The sequence below is a fragment of the Cibotium barometz genome, chromosome 3, assembly GCF_041138505.1.
Source record: "Cibotium barometz isolate CiBa-2024 chromosome 3, ASM4113850v1, whole genome shotgun sequence".
Taxonomy (NCBI): domain Eukaryota; kingdom Viridiplantae; phylum Streptophyta; class Polypodiopsida; order Cyatheales; family Cibotiaceae; genus Cibotium; species Cibotium barometz.
The window spans coordinates 53,370,472-53,392,204 of NC_141048.1; the positions used below are offsets into that span (position 1 = coordinate 53,370,472).

Here is a 21,733-nt window from a genome sequence, read left to right on the forward strand (position 1 = left end):
GAAGATGTATCCAGACACCTTATCCATCCACGAAGATGTAGAACAGTAAGACACAACCACCAGATGTAGTTATGTAGTACTACAAACCCGCACCTGTTCCACATGGGATGGAATCTGAAGAGAAGATGGCATGCTTGTTGAAGCATAGATGAAAGTGCCATATCCAAAGAAATAGCATGGATTTTCCAAAGGGATAATCTATGTGCCCTTTTATTGCAGTCTTCATTTCATATCAAGATCAACAGCTTTAGATCTATCTTCAATGCATTGTGTGTGCCCTAGTTTAACTATTTTTCATTTCATACCAAGTTTGGCAATCTTCATTTCATATCGAGATCAACAATTTTAAATCTGTCATCACTGCATTGTGCGCCCTTATATATGCATGACATCCTCTCTATCTAGAGTCTACCTTGATCGCCACCATTAAAGCTCCTTGCCAAGCACACAGGTGAGCATACACCATCATTATGTTTGCAATATTAATTCATTATTCTTCAGATCTCTTACTTCAAGTTCTTATCTTGATCAAGTTTCGCTCAATGTATTTTATAACATGTGCATATATCTTCACAAAAGGCTCTTGGGAGAGATCTGTTGGAAGTAGCATCTTCATCAACTCACCGTTACCATATCCTCAAAGGGATATTGAGGAGGAGTGTTGGAGATCAAAGCTCCACCCTCATCATTATCACTATGTAAGTGATGTGTTCCTCTATTTTGTAAGGCCCCCTCGTGTTGAGCACCCGAGTGCGTCAGTCCCCATTTTAGACATGATGTCGGCCATGTATGTTCGGATGGTTAGGAGTTAGCTTATGTAGACTTGGCACTGTGCCAAAAAAAGTAGGATGCATGTTAGTGCAGGTCGATTTGGCCACACTCTCTTGAGACACCTTCACCTTGGGTTGCGGGGCACATTCGAGTGCACAAACGACCTCGGATGGGTTTGGAAGCTGCACTTAAACTATAGGTCTTGGTTGTAGTCTAATATGTTCTTGGTTTGGTGCATTTGGACCAGTCATAGGATGACTAACATTGGTCGACCCACGATACGACTAGTCCAAGATACTATATATAGACTAGTTCGTCGTCGATAGTCTTGATTTCATATTGAGATAAATAGCTTTAGATGTATCTTCACTACATTGTGCGCCCTTGTATGTGCGCATGACGTCCTCTGTCTAGAGTCTACCTAGATCATCATCAAAGCTCCTTAGACACTGGATGTTGGCCAGCTGTGTTTGGATGGTTGGGAGTTAGCTTATGGATGTTGGTCATGTGTGTCTGGATGGTTGGGAGTCAGCTTATGTAGACTTGGCACCGTGCCAAGTAGGATGCATGTTAGTGCCGGCGGCGGGGCCGATTGGCCGCACTCTTGGGTAGAAGGAGATCTTCCATCTTGGATGGGTTTGGAAGCTGCACTTAAACTATAGGTCTTGGTTGTAGTCTAATATGTAGTCGGTTGGGTCCATTTGGATCAATCGTAGGATGATTGACATTGGTGGAACTATGATATGACTAATCTAGGATACTATATGTAGACTAGTTCGACAGTCTTCATTTCATATCGAGATCAATAGCTTTAGATCTATCTTCTCTCTTCACTACATTGTGCACCCTTATAGGTGTGCATGACATCCTTTGTCCTCCAGAGTCTACCTAGATCGTCATCAAAGCTCCTTGCCAGAGGGCACGGGTAAATAGTTGCCATTAGTTTGTAAACATTAGTTTGCATCAATCATTCAACATTATTCTCCATATCTCTTGCTTCAAGTTCTTTGTATCAAGTTTTGCTCTCGGAGTGTATTTTCTTACATGGGGAGGGGCACTTATTGCTTTTTTAATGGATAACTCGACTAAAATGTTTATAGAAAACATGCAAACTTTATACAATGGACTTGAAAGATTCTGTTTTTCAAATCCACTCACCTCCCACACACCCTAGGGTGAGAGACTAATTGTAAAATTACCGTTTTAAGTTTTATATGAGTTTCCAAAGAGGCTTTAAACAGAGCTCAAGGTGGAAGGCGGCGGGCCGCAGTCGGGCAGCAGTAACTCACGTGTAAAGAAAGTCACAGCTCAAAAAACACTTTTACGAATTACGCGAGGAGATGAATAACATGCCAAATTGAGCAAGACGAGAAAAAAGTATCTACAGACGCATGGGCATGCCATGCTCCATGCATGAAGTTTAGGGGTCGTGTAGATGCGGATTCTGTCGGCAGGTAGTGGGCCCCGCCATTTTTTGCACGGGATCTTGCAATCCGGAATGATTATTAGATTTTAGATATTAAAAGAGGGATAAAGTGAGGGACCAACACGTGGACAAGTGGGCCTCGCCGGCGGTAGCCGGTAAACCCACCGGCAGTCGCCAGTCGCCGGCGCAGCTCATAAAAAGGCTCACCAGCTCCCCTCCCTTCGCAGTTCTCAGTCTTAGCTGTAGCTGCACTCCGCGATCTCTGTTGGATGACCGCCATTCCAGCAGTTTCTGCCGTAGTTTAGAACCATTCCCTTTGCCCGTCGCCACTGTTCTTAAAATATCCCGTCACCTTCACTACTCCCATCGCCTTCTTCGTCGCTCATCTTCATCAGACCATGCCGGGAGTTCTTGCTGACGATCAGTTTGACCCCTTATTGCCGGCCTATAGCGTGCCTTCTTCTTCACCCAGTTCTTGTAGCAGCCCTCTCCCCGTCCCCTTCCAGCAGCCCTTGCCTGCTCGATCGCCCTTCCGGCACTACATCCCAGTGCTAACCAGAGCTACTCCAGCAGATTCTTACGAAGACGAGCTTTCCCGTGCTCTGTCGCAGCTGTCGCCGCTCTCTCAGCACCCAGACCACTCCGTCGTCGTGAAGGCGCCGCCGTTGGAGCTGCTAAAATGCCAAGGAGAAGACGGGGGTCTGTTGGAGCCGTCAATAGATCTGCAATTCTCGCCAGTTGCGGGGGGTCAGTGCGGCAATGCTGGCTCGCGAACGGTGACGGAGACGTCTTTGGCGGCTCTGCAGAAGTTTTTGTCTTCGAATTTCGAAGGTGGGACCGGAGAAGAACAGGAGTCCGCCGCAGAGTGGGCGGCGATGGACATGTATTCCGGCGACGAGTTCAGGATGTACGAGTTCAAGGTGAGGCGCTGCATGAGGGGGAGGAGTCACGATTGGACGGAATGTCCGTTCGCTCATCCGGGCGAGAAGGCCCGACGGAGGGATCCCCGTCGATTCCACTACTCCGGTACTGTCTGCTCCGATTTCCGGAAGGGTGGCTGCAAGAAGGGCGATGCCTGCGAGTTTTCCCATGGCGTCTTTGAATGCTGGCTCCATCCGGCACGCTATCGGACCCAGCCGTGCAAAGACGGTAGGTGCTGCCGTCGGAGGGTTTGCTTCTTTGCCCACACTTCGGAACAGCTCCGCCTTCTCTCGCCGGCGTCTACGTCAACATCTCCGTCTTCGCCGCATTTCCCTGCCACGGGAGCTCAGCTGGAAGCTGTCAACGTGTCTGCTTCATATCCTCCTTCCTTGTGCTGGCCCGTCATGGAAGCTCCAACTGAAGCTTCGTCATGCCTGTCTTCGATGTCCTTGCGCTTTTCCATGGAACCTCCGGCAGAAACTTTTACTGCGCATGCTAACTCTCTGCAGAGCGAAGCTTGCTTCAACAGGATTCTTTCAGCTTCTCTCAGCAGTAATGGAGCTCATGGATTCAGCTCCTCGCCCCCGTCGGCCTCGCCCAAGTCAAGTTTCTCTGGTAGTTCACCTGTATCCCTCTCCCCACCTCTTTCTCCATCGCTGTCTCCCCCCGAATCACCCATTAGTTGGTCTCCGAGGGGTCTTTCCTACGCTCTTCCTGTTCAGCAATCCACCCATTTTCACCCAACTTATGGTGGGCAATCTCTGCATGCCGGCCATAGCCAGGCTTCTCTCTCTCCAGTTCCTGCTCACCGCAGGCACTTAGATAGGCTCAACCCGTCTCTCTCCCTTGTAATTCCTGCACCTACTCAGAACAGATCATTCTCGGCATTTTCATCCCCTACTTCCTCTCCAACCTCGCAATCTGTGCAACAGATAGAGGACCTGGTTTGCCTTCTGAAGGAGGCGGATTCGACACAGCAGAATCCTCTCTGGCTGCAAGCTAGAGCAGCACAAGCATCGATGGCAGCTTCCATGGGGCAGCAGCCCAAGTTTTCCTCTGGCCCATCACCCCTCAGACGAGGCTCACAGAGTGTTCCAGCCACTCCCACCAAGATGGGTTTAAGAAGTGAAGACCTAAGTCTCTGCTATTTTGACGATGACACAGAGACTTCTGAGCCTAAGTTAGAGCGCGTGGAGTCCGGAAGAGGCCTCCGAGCTCAGGTATTTGAAAGCTTGACGAAGTTTCGGCAGCAAAGCTGCAGCACAGATCGAGAATCGAACTCTTGACCTATGTTTTTTAGAGGAAGGGAATTATAATCTTCTTTAGGTGTATAGAATGGTGGTGATGATGCTAAGAGCAGGTAATGGGTTCCTGGGAGAACAGTCCAATTAGTTGCAGGACATTTATTCTTCTATGTTAGCTTAATGCCTTCCTGATTAGCTTAGTGGGTACGTGATCAGTTTAATGGGTATACCTAATTAGCTTAATTGGTTTCTGATAGCTGTATGGATTTGGTCTTGATGTGGCCTAACCATCATAATCCTTCGTTTTTTCGGAAGGTTCGTAGTACATTTTGGAATCGCAACTCCTCTACTACACATGCAGGCCCAGATTTGAGGGTTAAGGGTTGATAGGTCAATCTATGCAGCATGGGCATTGATGCGTCATCTTTTATGCAGTACACTGGAGAATTATGGAAGTGGATTGCCGTCTATTTTGGACGTCATTGCAGGCACATTTGACGTTGTGGGTTGCCCCTCATTTTTGTACACATTGTGCTGCATTCAACTGGTGTAGGGGGCTCCTCTCTGTATAGGGTTTCTTTTTCCCTTATGTTGCCTACATATTTCTCTCAGGGCACACTGCTAGTTTTCTCTGTCTTAAGTGATGACTGTAGAGACTGGGTGGTTGTACATATATCTTTTTCATTTGGGCTAATTAATATAGCCTTGCATTAAACATGGCAGCGTTTTGTTTTTTAATGCCAAAGCAATGGAGTTCATAAACCAGACTTTTGCTTAGTATGGCAAATCTGCTCAGCCATGGCACTCTCACTAGTTTATAACACTCGTGTCCTGTGTTCTTTTGGTAAAAAGAGGAGAGAGCTATGGACGATGGTCTATTTTGGTCTTGCTTGTTTGTGAGAAGATGGGCGTGAGCTTTCTCTGGGAGAGATGGAATGCAGAAGGGTTGTAGGATCACAGAGTTCTTGTGATCTTCATTACTTTTGACCCTTCGGCCAGACATGCGCCACCACCGATGCCCACCATGGCTCACAAGTGCAACAGCGCCTCATCAGGTGGGCAGCCTTTTTGCCCAGCGGACGTCCCTTTGGTACATCCCATCTTGGTGCCTTGGCGGGTCAAATGCGTGTGTGCACTGCACAGGTTACACGTGGGTTCTACACACTTGGATTCACGGATCACTTTTTGATGGTAAATGGCATTTCTAAAAAAAACGAATTACAAGAAATATATAATGGCTGGAGTTGTGAGAAAGATGAAGAAATTGAAGGTATTTTTTGATTTTTAAAGGTACAATGTTCCCGGGGTTTTTTTTCCGAAGCAAACTGTAAGTTGAGTCTGTAACCTATCCTCCACAGAATGACTGCACCGAAATAGCAGAATAATACTTGCACCCACGACATCGTTTTGGCAGTACACCCCTCACACGGTCGATTAACACACCACTAGTGACTACAGCTCAGTGCTCCAAGTTACCCATCAAAATAAAGATGACACTCCAAATAACGATGACTTAGCAGGAGAAATTAGAGACCACTCTCCAAAGCAACGATGATTTAGCACTAGAAATTAGAGGAAGTGTATGGATTATAACTAACAAAGGCGATTTTTGTTAATAGTAGATTTCAGAAGTTCAACACAACAGACCATGGTTTACGACCATTGCCGCGGGTAACGGTTTAATCAGTTGGGATTTTTAAAGTTAAACAGAACAAAAACCATGGTCTACGCCATTGCCGCGGCCTGCTATAATACATATGGATATGGAGAAATCGAATTGGCACTGTCCGCTTGAGAGAAAATTAGAGAGAGAGAACGTTATTTTAGTGAACTGAATTTCTGAAACTTCCCAGTGGGTTAGGACAAACACTGGCGAAGAAGGTTTTAAAGAAATTGTTTACTATATTTTTTTAAAGAGCGTATGTCCTTTTGATATTTTTAATTGCCTTGAGTTTTTCTCACGTTACACAGTGCACACCCTTTTGTAAAGACGACTCCTTATAGAAAACTAATTAGCTTGGGGATTACATGATATGCACAACAGCAAATCTTGGTACACACTAGGAAGCCCTAACAAAAGCTTGTTTGCAGGAGTTCATTATCCAAGAGGTGAAGACCAGGTTGCCCAAGTTTGGGCTAGGACCAAGAGGTAGTATCTTGAGGAGAAGCATCCAGTGTATACTTTTGTGGTATTTGTAGAAAATCCACTAGGCACTAGACCTTTGGTGAAGGTTTGGGCTGGTAAATGTGTTTTGGAAAAGCTTCCACTTAAAGGATTCACAATTGAGTCCATGATGATAGCTTGTATTCAGCTTGGCTATCATGTTTCTTGGAGTTAATCCTCTTTTGTATGGGAAGATGAAAGATGGAACTTACTCTGCAAATTGTTGAACACCAGTAAAACTGACTTGGAACAAGCTGGGGGCTCAGAAGGGGGGATGTGAATAGCAATGGATCTTGGTACAGGAAGTGAGTTATATAGGATGTCTGAAGTTGTTAAAAGATGATGATTGGATGTAAATATTTGCAGTAATTAATGTATATTAAATATTCTCCCCAAAAAAACTTATTCCTTCGCTAGAAAAAACTTGGATTGCCATATAGGGAAGTTCCCCTGCTAGAAATAACTTAGATTGCCATATAGGGAAGTTTCAGGTCAAATTAAGTAAACATGTTTTTAAAAATTTGAGTATGTATTGAAAGTAGAACCACCAGATCTTTTTGTACGTCTCCGGGTTCACCTAGCAAAGGAACGAAAAAAGACCGGCAAAAATTACGTGCTATCTTGAGAGCTATCTTTTGGGTTGTTGCAACCTGTTGCGTTAAATAAATATTGAAGATTATAGTTTGAGCAACATAGCCGATCATTATATGGAGAGCATCTACGTACGTATCTCTTGTCTCTCTCCCATTATATACGAGGGAGCTCTCTCAATCTCTGTTCCCCTAAATATATACAACAGCGCACGCACACACAATTTTTTGCTTATGTTGCACATGCTCCCTCTCTATCTCTATGTAACTCCCCTATATTGTAGCTAGAGCAAGCCAAGAGAGAGAGAAAGAGAGAGAGCTCCAACTCTACATAGAGCTCTCTAGCACACTTCTCTCTATGAGAGAGTGCTGGTGTAGCAGTTTACAAATTGTGCTTCTAATCTCTGCACTTTGCTGCTATCATACGAATCATATGTATAGTATGCTCGCTTGGCTATCACAATAAGACTCTCCTCCTCCTCTCTCTCTCTCTCTCTCTCTCTCAACTCTCCCAACCCCCTCATGTTGAAGCTAGAGCAAGTAAAGAGTATGTAGGCTTGGACCTCTCTCCCTCTCTTTTCTACATTGAAGCTAGAGCAAGCAAAGAATATGCTTTGGATCTCTCTCTCTCTCTAAGCATTGCATATTTGCTGGAGGATGCCAAAGGTGGAATTCATAAGGGTCACATTGTCATAGGGGTTTCTAGCATTAGGCAAGTGGGGAGTTAGAGGTAGACTGGATAAAGGAGTTATGATGGTAGTACGATGGAGGGGTCTAGCAAGGTTCCTACCCAATCAACATGGTGCCTAAATATGGATGATGCATATATTTGAGACCAACACAAAGGCAAGGAAACTGTAGCTAAAACAAGAGCTGCATATTGTGGAGAAGTCGCAATAATTCGGCTTGAACATAAATGCGTAAACACTTGGGCTAATGCTAGAATCACTTGTTAGGAATCTTTTTTTCTTGGTTTTTTGTCGTTTTTAAGTTTCTAAAAATTTATGCTTTTTTTTATTTTTAAGTTTTTTTATTTTTTTGCTTTTAAAAAAAAATGCTTTAAGGAATGATTGGTCTTCCAATTCTGAGTGATTGGACCCTAGGCTCAATGATTAGATTTCACACATCGATGATTGGACTTTTTTGACGGGTGAAACAAAAAAAAAATGGTTATTAAAAAGCATTGCATGCACAAATTTGGCTATGATCATGTCCTAAAATTAATCCCTTGTATAGTAATTTTACCCCAACAAAGTTGCCAAATACTATTTCTTTGAGCGTATAAAAAATATACACTTTTACTTTTCTAAATTTATAAGAGGTAATCTGGAAAAACTGTACAATTTTACTTTTCTAGATTTATAAGAGGTAATTTGTAAATACTATTCTTTGAGCTTATGGAAGCTATACACTTTTACTTTTCTAGATTTACAAGAGGTAATATGTAGATACTATTCTTTGTTCTTCGAGGTTATAGAAACTATACACTTTTACTTTTCTAGATATATGAGAGGTGATATGGAAAAACTATAAAATTTTATGTTTATAAGTGCACTTCTTTCACCACCACTCTTTCTTGTTGCACTCAAGTTGTCCCCAACTATTGAGCAAACCAGTGAGTATTGTAACACGAGTCCTCTTTGGTCTTCCTCTAATCACTCTCAAAACAATGGGAGAGCTTGGGCTTCCTTTTCTTTCATGTATATAGTAGAGGCAAATGTGTGTACATCAAGAGCCCTCTTATGAGACTGGGCCGCCTTTGGAAAGGGTGCAGGCAGTGATGCTTTCTAGCACCAGTCCCATATATGTATCTAGCGTAGCATAAAATAGCATAACTCCATGCTGCAACAAAAATTAGACAAACTACTAGATTGAAAGCCATAATTTTTTTCACTAAAAGGGAACCAAATTTGAGACCTTGGATAGATCCCCAAGCACCTTTGTTTATCTTATAGATCCCCAAGCTCCTTTGTTTGTCTTATAGTGACACACAATAGGGCCCACATGAGCAACCTAACTATTTGTGGAGTGTTTTAATTTCTTTTAGGTACACACTCTTACACCTACACATGCTTGACACTGTTTCTAAGTGTAAGGACTAAAAAATGTGTGTATACAAGGATATGGAGATGCTAGGTTGTGTAAAGGTAAGTGTAGTGAATAAAGGTTGTGTAAATTATGCTATGGCTCCAAATTGGGAAACGATCAAACCCCTACTTTATTAACAACAAAATTTAAGACAAATGAAGGTTAAAACAAGCACAAAATAAGTAAAGCTGAAAGCTCCATTTCATCATAAATTATTGCTCTAACTTTTAGATCTAAAATGTGCATATAGATCCACTAATATCTCCTTAATTATCTCTATCAAATCGCTTACCTCTACACCTCCAAAACATCTCAGACTACCCTTGATTCTCTCTTAGACCCATGTGACACTTTAAACACATCATTGCTTATAATCACACATGATTTAACCGCTTTACATTTACCAAGCCCACAAAATAACCTTTGAATCATGGGTCTTTAATCATGTGACGCACACGCACACGCACACGCACACGCACACGCACACGCACACGCACACGCACACGCACACCCCTATGCTTCCACTTCATTTGTATAGGATTATGAGATCACTTTTTTCAACAAGCGGCATCACTTGGTTCATTATATTGTGATACAAACATTGTGTTTGGCCTAGCTTGGAATAAAGGGATTTTGAAACCTCTATGGGTCTCTAGCCAAGCTCTATGTAGGCATATATATCTAGTGGTCCTAGGCACTCTTGTAACAATGGTTAAGTGTAGTTATGGTTAACATATTATTACAAAGTATTGATGCAAGTTGTGTTGATCTTAAGAGTGTATAATGAAGGGGTAGTTATATTACAAAAAAGGGTTGCCTGGTGTTCATGAGGCCTTGAATAATTTGAGTTTATACCCACCTGCACACCACCCCCTCTCCCCTCTCCCTCTCCCCCGCCCACCCCCTCGCCCTTCTTTTTCTCTCTCTCCCTCACATGGGCTTTCTGCTCTCTCATGAACAAGCATGAGAGTGGTGCAACAATTGTAGTTCTTATAATGTCAATAGTTCAGTAGTATTGGTGTCATTTCTTTTTTTTTTTTTGTAAAGTGTTTGCATAAATGTGGTTTTTTAGCACTCAATTTAACATATCAATTTTCATGTGGCTTTTGAAAATGTTTTATTATTCTCTTATTGTGTTTTTGCACACAATTGAATGGCATTCTTTTGGAATTCTAAGACCAAAAATTGTTAGTACTAATTAAAACATATGGCTCAAATTGTGGCACCTATAGCAAAGCACATGGTAAAGAATTGCCTAAATTTTAAAAATGTCACTGTAAATGCTATAATAAATTGCAATTACATTTTTTGGGGAGCATAGTGAGAGATAGCAAATTTTAAGTAAGCAACAATTTTAGAACATACAAATCAAAATCCCATGAAGAATTTCCTTGTCTACCTTGGAGTTGTATATAAAGAGTACCACATGCTCATACATATTGAGAAACAAATGTGGTAGAAACATATGTACTAATATATACACAAGGTCTTAAAAACATCTTATTCTCAACACCCTCTCCACCTTCTTTGTAGCCTTTATTTGATGCATAATAGACTTCCTTACTTACAAGTCTTGCATAGATTCACCTTCCAACACAAAAAGAAAACATGAAAGGTAAAATACAATGGCACATCCTATATACTAAAGATGTGAATGAACATGGAGAAACATGATAGCTTCCACTTGCTTCCAAATGAGGAGAAACAAAAGAGAACTTGTAAATCGAACTTTGTAATAACTTTTTTCATTTAACAAAGAGATTCCCTTGCTTTTTGCACTCAAGCTATTCCCAAGAAAGCTCTCATTTTTATAAAAGATGATTTAAATGGGACAAAAAGGAATATTGCTCCCAAATGAGGAGAAAGAAAATAGAACTTGCAAGTCTATCTTTGTAATTACTTTTTCCATTCACATCAAATTCAAAGCCACCACCCTTGCTTGTTGCACTGAAGCTGTTCTTAAATATGAATTCTACTAGAAATTGGCAGTGCTCGGCACATTTTTTTTTAAAAATCCCATCTATGTGGCTTTCGAAGACTTTTGTAAAAAAATCATTTCTTTATAACCATAATGTTTCGAAGATATTATATTTAGAAAACTAATATCAATACAACGTATTTATTTTTAAAAAATCAACCACCAAGGCATACCTTTCCAAGTCATCATTTAGGCACCTATTGTTAAAAAAGTTATACTTTTTTAATTTTGATTTGAGAACACCTTAAATATTTTCTTAAGCATGCTATGAATATAATACATTTTTTTCTTTATGTATTTTAAGACATTGGCATGTACCTTCTAACAACTATAGAGATACTTTTTTACATACTCAAAAGCAAGGCTATTACAAAATGCTCCTTTGGTATTTTCAAATATTGTAAATTTGATAGATAGGTGTTTTTTTTTCAAAAATTTTACCATGTTAATTAGTCTTACAAAATTTGGGTATATTTTCCTTTCCATTTCTTTAAAAGCTTTTAATCACCCTCAAGCCAAAATTTAAGTTGAAGCAATTTTAATCGCTTCAAATTTTAAGTTGAAGAAAATTTAATCACTTAATTACAAGATTAGTGTTAAATCATAGATTGAAGTATTCAAGATTATACTTGCATGGTCGAAATAATGGGTGAGAATTAAGTGTCTTGTGAGATGTTCATGTGTCAGATGATGCAGGAATGTTTTTAGATGCATGTATGAAAGAACTCTTTTACATGCAATACGGTATAGAAGTTGAAACATTGGTGGATAGGGCATCATTATTTCTTGCGTGAGATGGTCACTCTGATGCATGGGATTTTGACCTTGATCCGCTTTACACTTGCCCAAAACTCCTAAAGTTTCCATGTTAGATTGCTTTGATGCCATATCATATCATTGCTAAGAAATCTCTTAGCAATTTTGTTTCAATACAAGTTTGCTAAAAACCTTTTCTCTATTAATGTGATACATGGGATTCTAAACTTGATCCGTTGTGCACTTGCAAACAACATTTTGTTCAAAGTTTCCATCTTACATTGCTCTGATTCTATATTATATCCATGGTTGCTAAGAAAGCCTTTATACTACTCATGGAAACTTCCTAAGTAACTCTATACTCGAGCAAGCTCTTTTTGCATCCCTCTTACTTTTGACACAACCTCCATGCACACCTAGAGAATTAATAAGCTCCTCCAACTTTGTAATTTTGGACCTTTGTGGCAAACTGCATAGTTTATGTGCAATTCAAGAAACTTGCTAAATAGACACATCAAGCAATGAAATAATCTTTTTGCAACACCCCAATAGCCCATGTTCCACAATCACTCACATACCTTACAAAGAAAGACAATTATGGAATTCAAGGGTGAGGTTGAGGAGAGTGCGGGTAGGGAAAAGGAGGAAATTGTAGCACCTAGGAGGAGGGCCGGGGATGTGCACTGCCATTAGATAAGGTTGAGGGGAGTGTAAGTTGAGATGAATGAAGTGGAGGAAAGTCTGGGAACGATGTGGATTAGAATTCTATCTATCTTTTGTGGGATGACTTGAAGAGCCATCGCAATCCCGAGGTCATGACCACTTAGAAACTAAATGTAGTTATACTTTTTTGGTACTCTACCTTATCTTCATAAGAGTTTTAAAGATATATTCGGGAGATGAACCTATGTGTGACTACTTAGCAACTAAATGTGGTTATATTTTTTGCTACTCTATCTTACCTCCATAAGAATCCTGAAGATATATTTTGGAGATAAATCTATGTATATCCAAGTGTAGATCATGTAGTCCACTAATAAGTTTGAAATCATGTTTATTGTTGGATGCTTATTGTTGAAACGTATTTTTTCTTTATACATTGTAGTATGAGAAATACATTTTTTTTTGTTTACATTTCATGGAATACATATTGATGGAAAGACTTTCCGAAGTTTCAGTTTATGTAGGTGAACAATGTGAAATTTGAAGATTGGAAAAAAGTCTTAAATGCATTATTAACAGAGGCTTTATTTAGAAGGGCATAGGAAAGACATTTTTTATATAGCCCTTTACATTTGAGCCAATCTCAAGACCAACTATCTATGGCTCAATAGATACAATTCCCTTCTTTTTTTAAAAAAAAGAAGTAAATATATATAGTATTAACAAAGGAAAACCTTTACAAAAAGTTCAGAGAGGCCCTTGGCCATATCCATATCAAGATCTTTCACATTACAATTCCCTTCCTTAAGAAAGGCATTTTTTAAAGTTTGATGACTAATTAATGTTAGTGCCAACCAACCTAATTAATCTTAGTGCCAGTCAAATTGTTCACTATAAATTTTTTGATGACTAATTAATCTTAGTGCCCGTCAAACTATTCACTATAAATCTTTTGTGCGGACATTTATGTAAGTGTTTAGTTTGAATGGACACTTGGGCTCTCATGTTCTTATTCTTTTGTTTTAATTTTATTTCCATCCTTAAAAAAAGTTTGGCGACAAATCTATTGTTTTAACCAACATATCCGGGTTTAAAAGGCATTTTTAGATAGCCCTTATATATATATATATATATATATATATATTTTGAGGGGGGGATTTGCAAAAATAGACCCTGGAAGGGACTTAATTACAGTTGAGAATGTGGTGGATTGATTTCTTTGTTAATTAAAAGTGGTTGCAATTTTTAGTGCGAAAGCTCAAAGTTCGAACGTATGTAATGCTAGATCAATTTGCACATGTGGAGTGTACACGCACATGTGGAGGCACATGTGAAAAGGAGAGGATCATGGTGATGATGATGCTCATGTATGTGACCCGGGGCGGGCTGTGTGTACCAAAATGCCTTGCGTGGAGTGGACAGTACAATCGCTACTAGCAGATCTCCACTTTGCGCCATACCCTTCCTTCACCTAATATACCAAAATTACATTCCAAATTTTGTTCTTCCATCATCTGCACCCACTTTTAATGTTCCCCTTATTCCCTTAATGAACCATCTCATCATCATGTGCATCTGCCCCCTTCCTTCTTCACATTTGGGCTATTATAGCATTTGCTGATTTACACATTTGTCCCACAAATCATCGATGTGCATATGGTGCTATGGATGGGCTTGATTGCCTCTCTCGAGTCCCAACCCTCATGTGTAGCCATGCCTTAACAAGAACATGTAGCTCATGGGTGTTAGGGCATCATGTGTGTAAGGGCCCTTCGATATGCTATGGATGGGCTTGATTGCCTCTTGAGTCCCAACCCTCATGTGTAGCCATGCCTTCTGACAACAAGAGCATGTAGTTTATATGCGCAAGGGCCTCATGTAAGGGCCCTTCAAATGGTCATTATATGCAGGCTTGATTTTTCATGGCCGTCATGCCGGCTTTTGTGCATTTTGGTTGTCAAACATTTCTATGAGCAATGAGAAGAAATACACGTGTTCTTGAAAAAACATGGGCATCTCATCATTTTGAAGGGAGACCCCACCCATCATAATGAACCTTGATTGTAGGTAGAAAAAAATGCCCACACTGGATGGAACATGGAGTGAGATCGCAGGGTCGCATGAGGGGGCACCAAGGCTCTAGTATAATAAAACCTTTGATGGAATGCCAAATCAATCTCATTGAATCACATCAATGTTAAATGTTACTTTGTTGACAACATCGCCATTTATGACAACCTACCTTCTAACCTAACTTTGATGGCCCCCTAGTACATCTTCTTTCAAATCTGAAAGGACTATATAAAAAATGACCACATTAAAGTGGTTATACATTCTATGTTATCTCAACTACTTTCAAGAAAACAACTCTTTTTTAAAGCTAGTTAAACTTATCATTAGCTCAAAGAAAAATCTACATCAATTCATGAACTTATTAAAAACAAGTGAATATTAATACTTGTAAAGTCACTTATTGGCCTTATTTTTGCCCTCTCTCCATTCTTAGAAAAGAAACTTACCAGAAACAAGTAAGCATCAATGCTTTTAATGTGAGTTATTCACAACTCTATAGCCCCTATACACAACACAACCTATATTTTTGATTAGTTAACAAAGTGATGCCACAAGCAACCAAGTCATAATTACAAGGCTACCTTATTATAATATCTTTAATAAGAAATCCTAAACCTACAACAAGTCTTAAGTCTCGGCATGATTCGGCTTCTCAACATGCTTCTCTCCCCCATCACCTTTATACTCTACCCCTTGATCTCTCCCCCATCATCACCTTTATACTCTACCCGTTGATCTCCCCTTATCGATGGCTCCCTAGACATACCCTTTCTTCTTGTTGACTGCACACACACACACACACACACACACACACACACACACACACACCCCCGTACACATATGTATATACATACACATATATATGTGTACACACACATACACACACACACATATCTGTATATGTATGTATGTATGCATGCATGCATGTATGCATGTGTGTATATATATATGTGTGTGTGTGTATATATATATGTGTGTGTGTGTGTGTGTGTATGTATGTATGTATAGATAGATAGATAGATAGATAGATAGATAGATAGATAGATAGAGAGAGAGAGAGAGAGAGAGAGAGAGAGAGAGAGAGAGAGAGAGAGAGAGAGGCTCTAAGCCATCACGTATGTGTGTGTACATGCATGCTAAGAGGAGGGGGGAGGTGAATCCTTCTCTTTGTGTGTGAGTGAATAGAAAACAATTGCATATCCTAAAATAACCACAAAGAGACTTAGAAAAATAGGAATATACTGAGCTTTAGAGGATATTCAAATAGGATTATATTGAACATTATCATGTAGAAAATACTACACTTTGAAAATGTAGTTGTGTTGACAAATGAGTGATAGCATAAATACTACACTGTGACAATGTAGACGTGTTGAACATTGTAGTGTAGAAAATACTACACTTTGAAAATGTTGATGTGTTGACAAATGAGTAAGTACATAAATACATAGAGTATCATAAGCTTTAGAAGTCCAGTCCATACTACCACCATCCAAAACAATACAAAAAAACTTATATCAAAAAGGGAAGGTTGGTGTTATCAGGACTTCACACATGCCAATGGTACATATCAAAGGTCCATACAAAGTCACATAGTGAGCAAACATCTAATATTTTAACTAGGTGAGTAAACGAATATGACTTATAGGACAAAGTTGTAAGGTGATTTAGAACCATTTAAAATGAAAAACAAAGAAAACAACTTATTGGCAGTGTAAAGGAAAGATTTGGCATTATAATAAGAATTATAATAAGAATAGGTGTGCATCTACAAAATTCCTATGAAGCCATATGGATGGATTTAACATGTGTAAGGTTGTTTTTATGAAAACATAAGATTTAGTATAGGTGAGTGTTAAATCACTATGTCAAAAAATTAAGGCAAAAATAGCTAATATAGATTTAGGTTATTAAAATACTTAAAAATTAGATTGCATAATTAAAAAATAGCTATTGTCTCCTAAACCAGTTCAAATTAGGATGCTGAATCTGGTTAGAAAATTTGTAGATTTGTAAACAGCTAAGTGGTTGGATAGGAAAATTTATGCAGGATGAGTGTAGAGAGGCTCTATTCTCTATGGGTAAAGATAAATCTTGTGGCTGGGGGATGGCTCACTATTGAGTTCATGAAATGCTTTTGGTCTCAGTTGTCTTTTGCTGTCACCCTTTTAGCTAATAGACTGTTTGGGGAGGGGGGAGTTGATGCAAGCCTAAAATTGGGTTTAATCAAGCTTATTCTCGAATTGCATGTTTGCACTTAACCCAAACACTGGAGGCTCATCACTATGCTTAATGTGGCGTACAAAGTGATTGCCAAGGTAATTGCTAACATGCTTGCTCTTGTTCTTAATTAGGTTATATCTCCTGATTAGCATGGTTTCATTAAGGGGAGATCTATTTTTTATAACATTCTTATAGTGTTGAGTGTTATTGATTATGCTAACATTTCTGCTAAAAAATGCATCATGTTATAACTGGATATGGATAAAGCTTTTGATAGGGTTAGCTAGTCTTTCATTTCCAAATCCTTATAGGCATTGGCCTTTGGTCCCTTGATCTCCAGGATCATCTTCAATTTGTGTTCTAAGGCAGAGTCCATTCTTTTCTTTAACACAAGAATAGTGGCAGTTTTAGTTTTAAGAGGTCCCTGAGGCAAGGTTGTCCTCTTGCACCTTTGCTTTTTGCCATTATCACTCATCCTTTCATTTTATCTCTTGAGGATGTTGCTGCTAAGGGATTAATTGCAAGAATTAAATTGAATGTTGGGGAGTATATTCTAGCTAAATTGTTTACTGATAATTCTCTCCTTTTTTGGGTTGCTGAACAAAAGTTTCTTAGAGAGCTTTTATCCATTATGCATTGCTTTGCTATTTCTTCTAGCTCCAGGTGCAACATTGAGAAATCTAGGCTAATATCTTTGATTAAAGATTCTTCTTTCTAGTGAGGTGAAATAATTAAAAGAGGTACTATTTTTAGACATTTGGGGGTCCATGGCAGGTGTTGGAATCTCTAATAATCTGGCTTTTGATTGGGTCCTTGGAAAAGCGGGGAGAAAACTTAGAAAATGGAACTTTGTTTTTTTAATCTTGGCACAGGGAAAAGTTAGGGTTGTCAACTCCATTTAGATACCCTATTTTTGTTCTATCTTTCAGTACTAAATTTAAACAAATGCCAATGGAAAGAACTTTTGAAGCCTATTAAAAGTTTCTATTGGAAAAGAAACTTGAGTCAAATTGCTAGATTTCTGGCTTAGTGCAAGTGGGAGCTTGTCTGTTCTCCAAAATCTAGGGGGTCTTGGAGTGATCAATCTAGGAAAATTGGCTTTAGATTTGCACTCTAAACTAGTAGCCTCCATTTGCAATGGAGGGTTGGGCTAAAATGTGTGTAAAGGTGGTAAATGACTCCAAGGTCTTTCTAAAGAGGGTAAATGGATGGGTATGGACTAGTAGGAGAAATTTTTCTTAGACAGCTTTGTCTTATGGTAAAGCTAGGTTTATTCATAAGCTTATCAAAAGATACAGGTCTGTGCTAGGAACTCTTCAGTTGGAAAGGATCTCACAGGTACCAAGGAGGATAGTTTGCTTCAGTGGTCTATTTGGTGGGTTCCTTGGTCTGGTCTATTTGGTGGGTTCCTTGGTCTAACTCTCCTTTATCTCTAAAGAATATAAAGAATATTACAATGGCTAGGTATCTTCATAACAAAGGTATCAGGAAACTAGATCATTTATGAGACGGCCCTCTTTGTGCTTGGAGAGAATTGAATCAATTAAAGGTAATGTTTGATCTAAAACATGAATATTTAGGGTTTGACCTGCTTCACGATCCTTAGAGTATCAACTTTGACCTGCTTTACGATCCTTAGAGTATCAACTTTGACCCAAATTGACTCCATCCCAAATAGTCCAAAGAAATCTATCCTTTATGTTTATCAAGCTACTTTTGACCCAATGCACAGCTGATCCTAACTACCTTTATATCTCCTAATCAGCTCTACCCTCGGGGGGGGTCACTCTATGTAGAATATCCCTATCACGTGCGTTCAAGGCCTATATTTTAAATCCTTTATCTGTGAATTTTTTAATCCATATAATATCCCCTTTTCTTTATGAATCTGTAAATTTTTTTGAAAAAATTTTAAATCATACCCTTATGTAAATATATTTCTATAAGTTTCATAAATTAAAAATATGCTTTTGTTGAACTCACGTGATATTCACATTTTTTTGTGAGCGACCCCCCCCGAGGCTCTACCTAACTCAGACCTGAGATAACTATGCTGCTAATATCCCTACTCACACTTGATCCCTATCCAAGAATTCAAGCAAAACCAAGAATTTCCCTCAAGAGCAACTGATGAATCCAAAACTAACTCAAACAATAAAAAGCATGAACCAGTTTAATCAAATATCCAACCTTCTTGATTCCACCATACACAAGCTCGACGTTTAACATTCAAACAACAATACACAACTAGTCCAAAAATCGATCTCCACAACGTAGTTGGTCCTTTACCTACTTAACATCCTTTGCTCTTGTTTTATCTCCCAAGGTCCAAGTTGTTCAATTTGTCTTTGTCCTCTCACCCTTTGACATAGGTCTTTGCTCTCCACTTGCAGGCTCTCTACCCTCTCTGCCTTTTTTTCATATTTTTTCCTCTTTCTTTTTCTTGCAGAGAACCATGAATACCAAATTTGAATTAAAGCCGTTTTCATTCTATATCCAAACATTTCTTTTTGTCTCTCCTCGACTGGTGATCTTTCCCCTACTGCCAAATGGAAGCATTCTATACATGAGTGGTGGATGCATGTGACAATGCATTACCATCATGTGTATCATTAGCAATAGACCAGCCTCATCATCTCCCACATGCATGCACATATCTACCACCACCTCTTACACCATAATCATTCCAAGGCCACCTTAAGCTATCCCTTCTCAAATTCACAACCATAAGAGAATTTTGCTAGGGATCTGACCCCTCTGACATTGATCACAAAGATTCATCTCACAACAGCATAGACTTTGTATGTTGAATTTTATGAAGCTCCATTAATTCATTGATCGTCTTGTTTAAGAAATGGGAACCTCGATCACTTACTAGCTCTAGTGGACATCCAAACCGTGTAATTATATTCTCATAAAGGAACTTAAAAACATCTATGATACAGTCTATCTTTAAAGGTTTTGCCTCCACCCATTTTGTCACATAATATGTATAGACTAATATATATCAGTTTGATCAAAATTGGGAAGGAGGATCCATAGGATCCACAAAATCAATACCCCACTTCTCAAAAGGACTCGTGGCTAAGATTTGCATCAATGGAGTAGCAAATTGTTTCATTGGTCAACCAACTGACTGACATTTATCACATTTTCTACAATAACAATAATGATAACAATCCTTATACAAGGTTGGCCACCAATACCCTGCAAGTAGTACCTTCCATGCTACCGTCTCACTTGCAAAATATCCTCCACATGGTTTATCATGTAAAGCTTTTAAAATAATGAGGCACCATTGATAGATACCCTCCTTTGTAAAATACTTATATAGATAACCACCAAATAAACTATACAAATGAGGTTGCAAACAAAATCTTTTTCTTTTCTCTCTGATCAGCTTCTATACAATATTGGGCTATACTCAAAAAATTAGTAATATTTGTATACCACGGCACTTCTGTTTTCACTACAAATAATGTAACACTCAGTAAACCATCATTTGCTCCTACCTCTTGATTTGAGGTTAATAACCTAGACAAATGGTCTGCCCACACATGTGATTTTATCTCTTTAGTCACCTCTTAGAAATCAAATTCTTGAAATAAGTGCATCCATCAAATTACTCGTCCTCCAGAAAGTTCTAGCTTGTTTAATAGATATTTTAATGCTTCATGATCTACATAATAAAATAAATTTATTACTAAGTAAGTAATGTTAGAACTTCTCAATCGAAAAGACCATTGATATACTCCTTCTGAGTGTGGTGCTATAATTTCATTAACAGTGTCGTGAAGATACTATTGCGCAGTAGATAGTATAAACAATAGATAGGATGATCCAATTTATTATCATCGGATTGACATAATATTGCACCAACCGTAGATTGAAGCATCAACATGTATATGAAACTGTATACTCCAGTCCGGAGGAGATAGAATCGGTACTTCCACTAAAGTTTGCTTAAGAAGCTTAAAAATCTCTTGGCATTTCTTAGTCCAAATAAATGGCGCATTCTTCCTTAATAACACAGTTAAAGGACTTGCTGCAACTATGAAATTTTGAATAAATCGGTGATAATAATTCTCATGGCCTAGAAAACCTCGCAAAAACTACTTAAGGTTTGTAGGTGTAGGGAGTTCTCTAATCATTTTAATCTTATTTTCATGCATGAGTATTTCATCCTTCAATACTACAGGGCCTAAAAGAGTACCTTTCGTCACACCAAAGACACACTTTTTTTTTTTTTTGGATTTAGAGATATATCCATCTCAATACTTTTCTAAAATACTTGAGCTAATCTATCCAACATATTTGTAGACCTCCCAGATGGATTTGAACAAAACTTCCTGTAGTAGGCCATGAAAAGTTTTCCTTTCATTATCCTTCTAGATATCTACAAAAGTATTTGGCACATATGGTACTATTGCTAGGCATTTTAGAGAGCAAAAATTCCAATATATAACTATCCTATGAAAACTTTTCCTCTCATTATCCTCCTGGATATCTACAAAAGTATTTGGCACATATAATACTATTGCTAAGCATTCTAGAGATCACCCTGATCCTTCAAAAATTTTCAACAGATAATTATCCACTATAATCTCCTCTAATCATTGCTCTCAACTATGCAAGGGTTACTCTAGAACCAAGAATTTTTCATTTTCTTAACCATATCACTCATATGACTTTCCATAACAGGATGTTGCATTAGGATAAATTCTGACTCTCAAATGGGCCCTCTAACTAAATATTAAACAAAGAAAGGCTAAACCAATGAGAGTGAAAGGATGCAAGATTCATGTAACATGAATCTTTTTGTCGGATCTGCCACCC

The 21,733-nt window shown here is 39.0% G+C and overlaps 1 protein-coding gene across 1 annotated transcript; it reads left to right on the forward strand.

Moving 5' to 3' along the window:
* The first annotated feature begins 2,409 nt into the window (after nt 1-2,409).
* Nucleotides 2,410-5,078, forward strand: LOC147640261 (uncharacterized). The gene has a single exon (XM_086778696.1). It carries the CDS (start codon nt 2,596-2,598, stop codon nt 4,402-4,404), a length of 1,809 nt encoding a protein of 602 aa, XP_086634822.1. The 5' UTR covers nt 2,410-2,595; the 3' UTR covers nt 4,405-5,078.
* Nucleotides 5,079-21,733: the final 16,655 nt, after the last annotated feature.

Bases quoted from the DNA above. Each gene is read 5' to 3' on its own strand.
- LOC147640261 (XM_086778696.1), top strand. From the start codon at position 2,596: ATGCCGGGAGTTCTTGCTGACGATCAGTTTGACCCCTTATTGCCGGCC.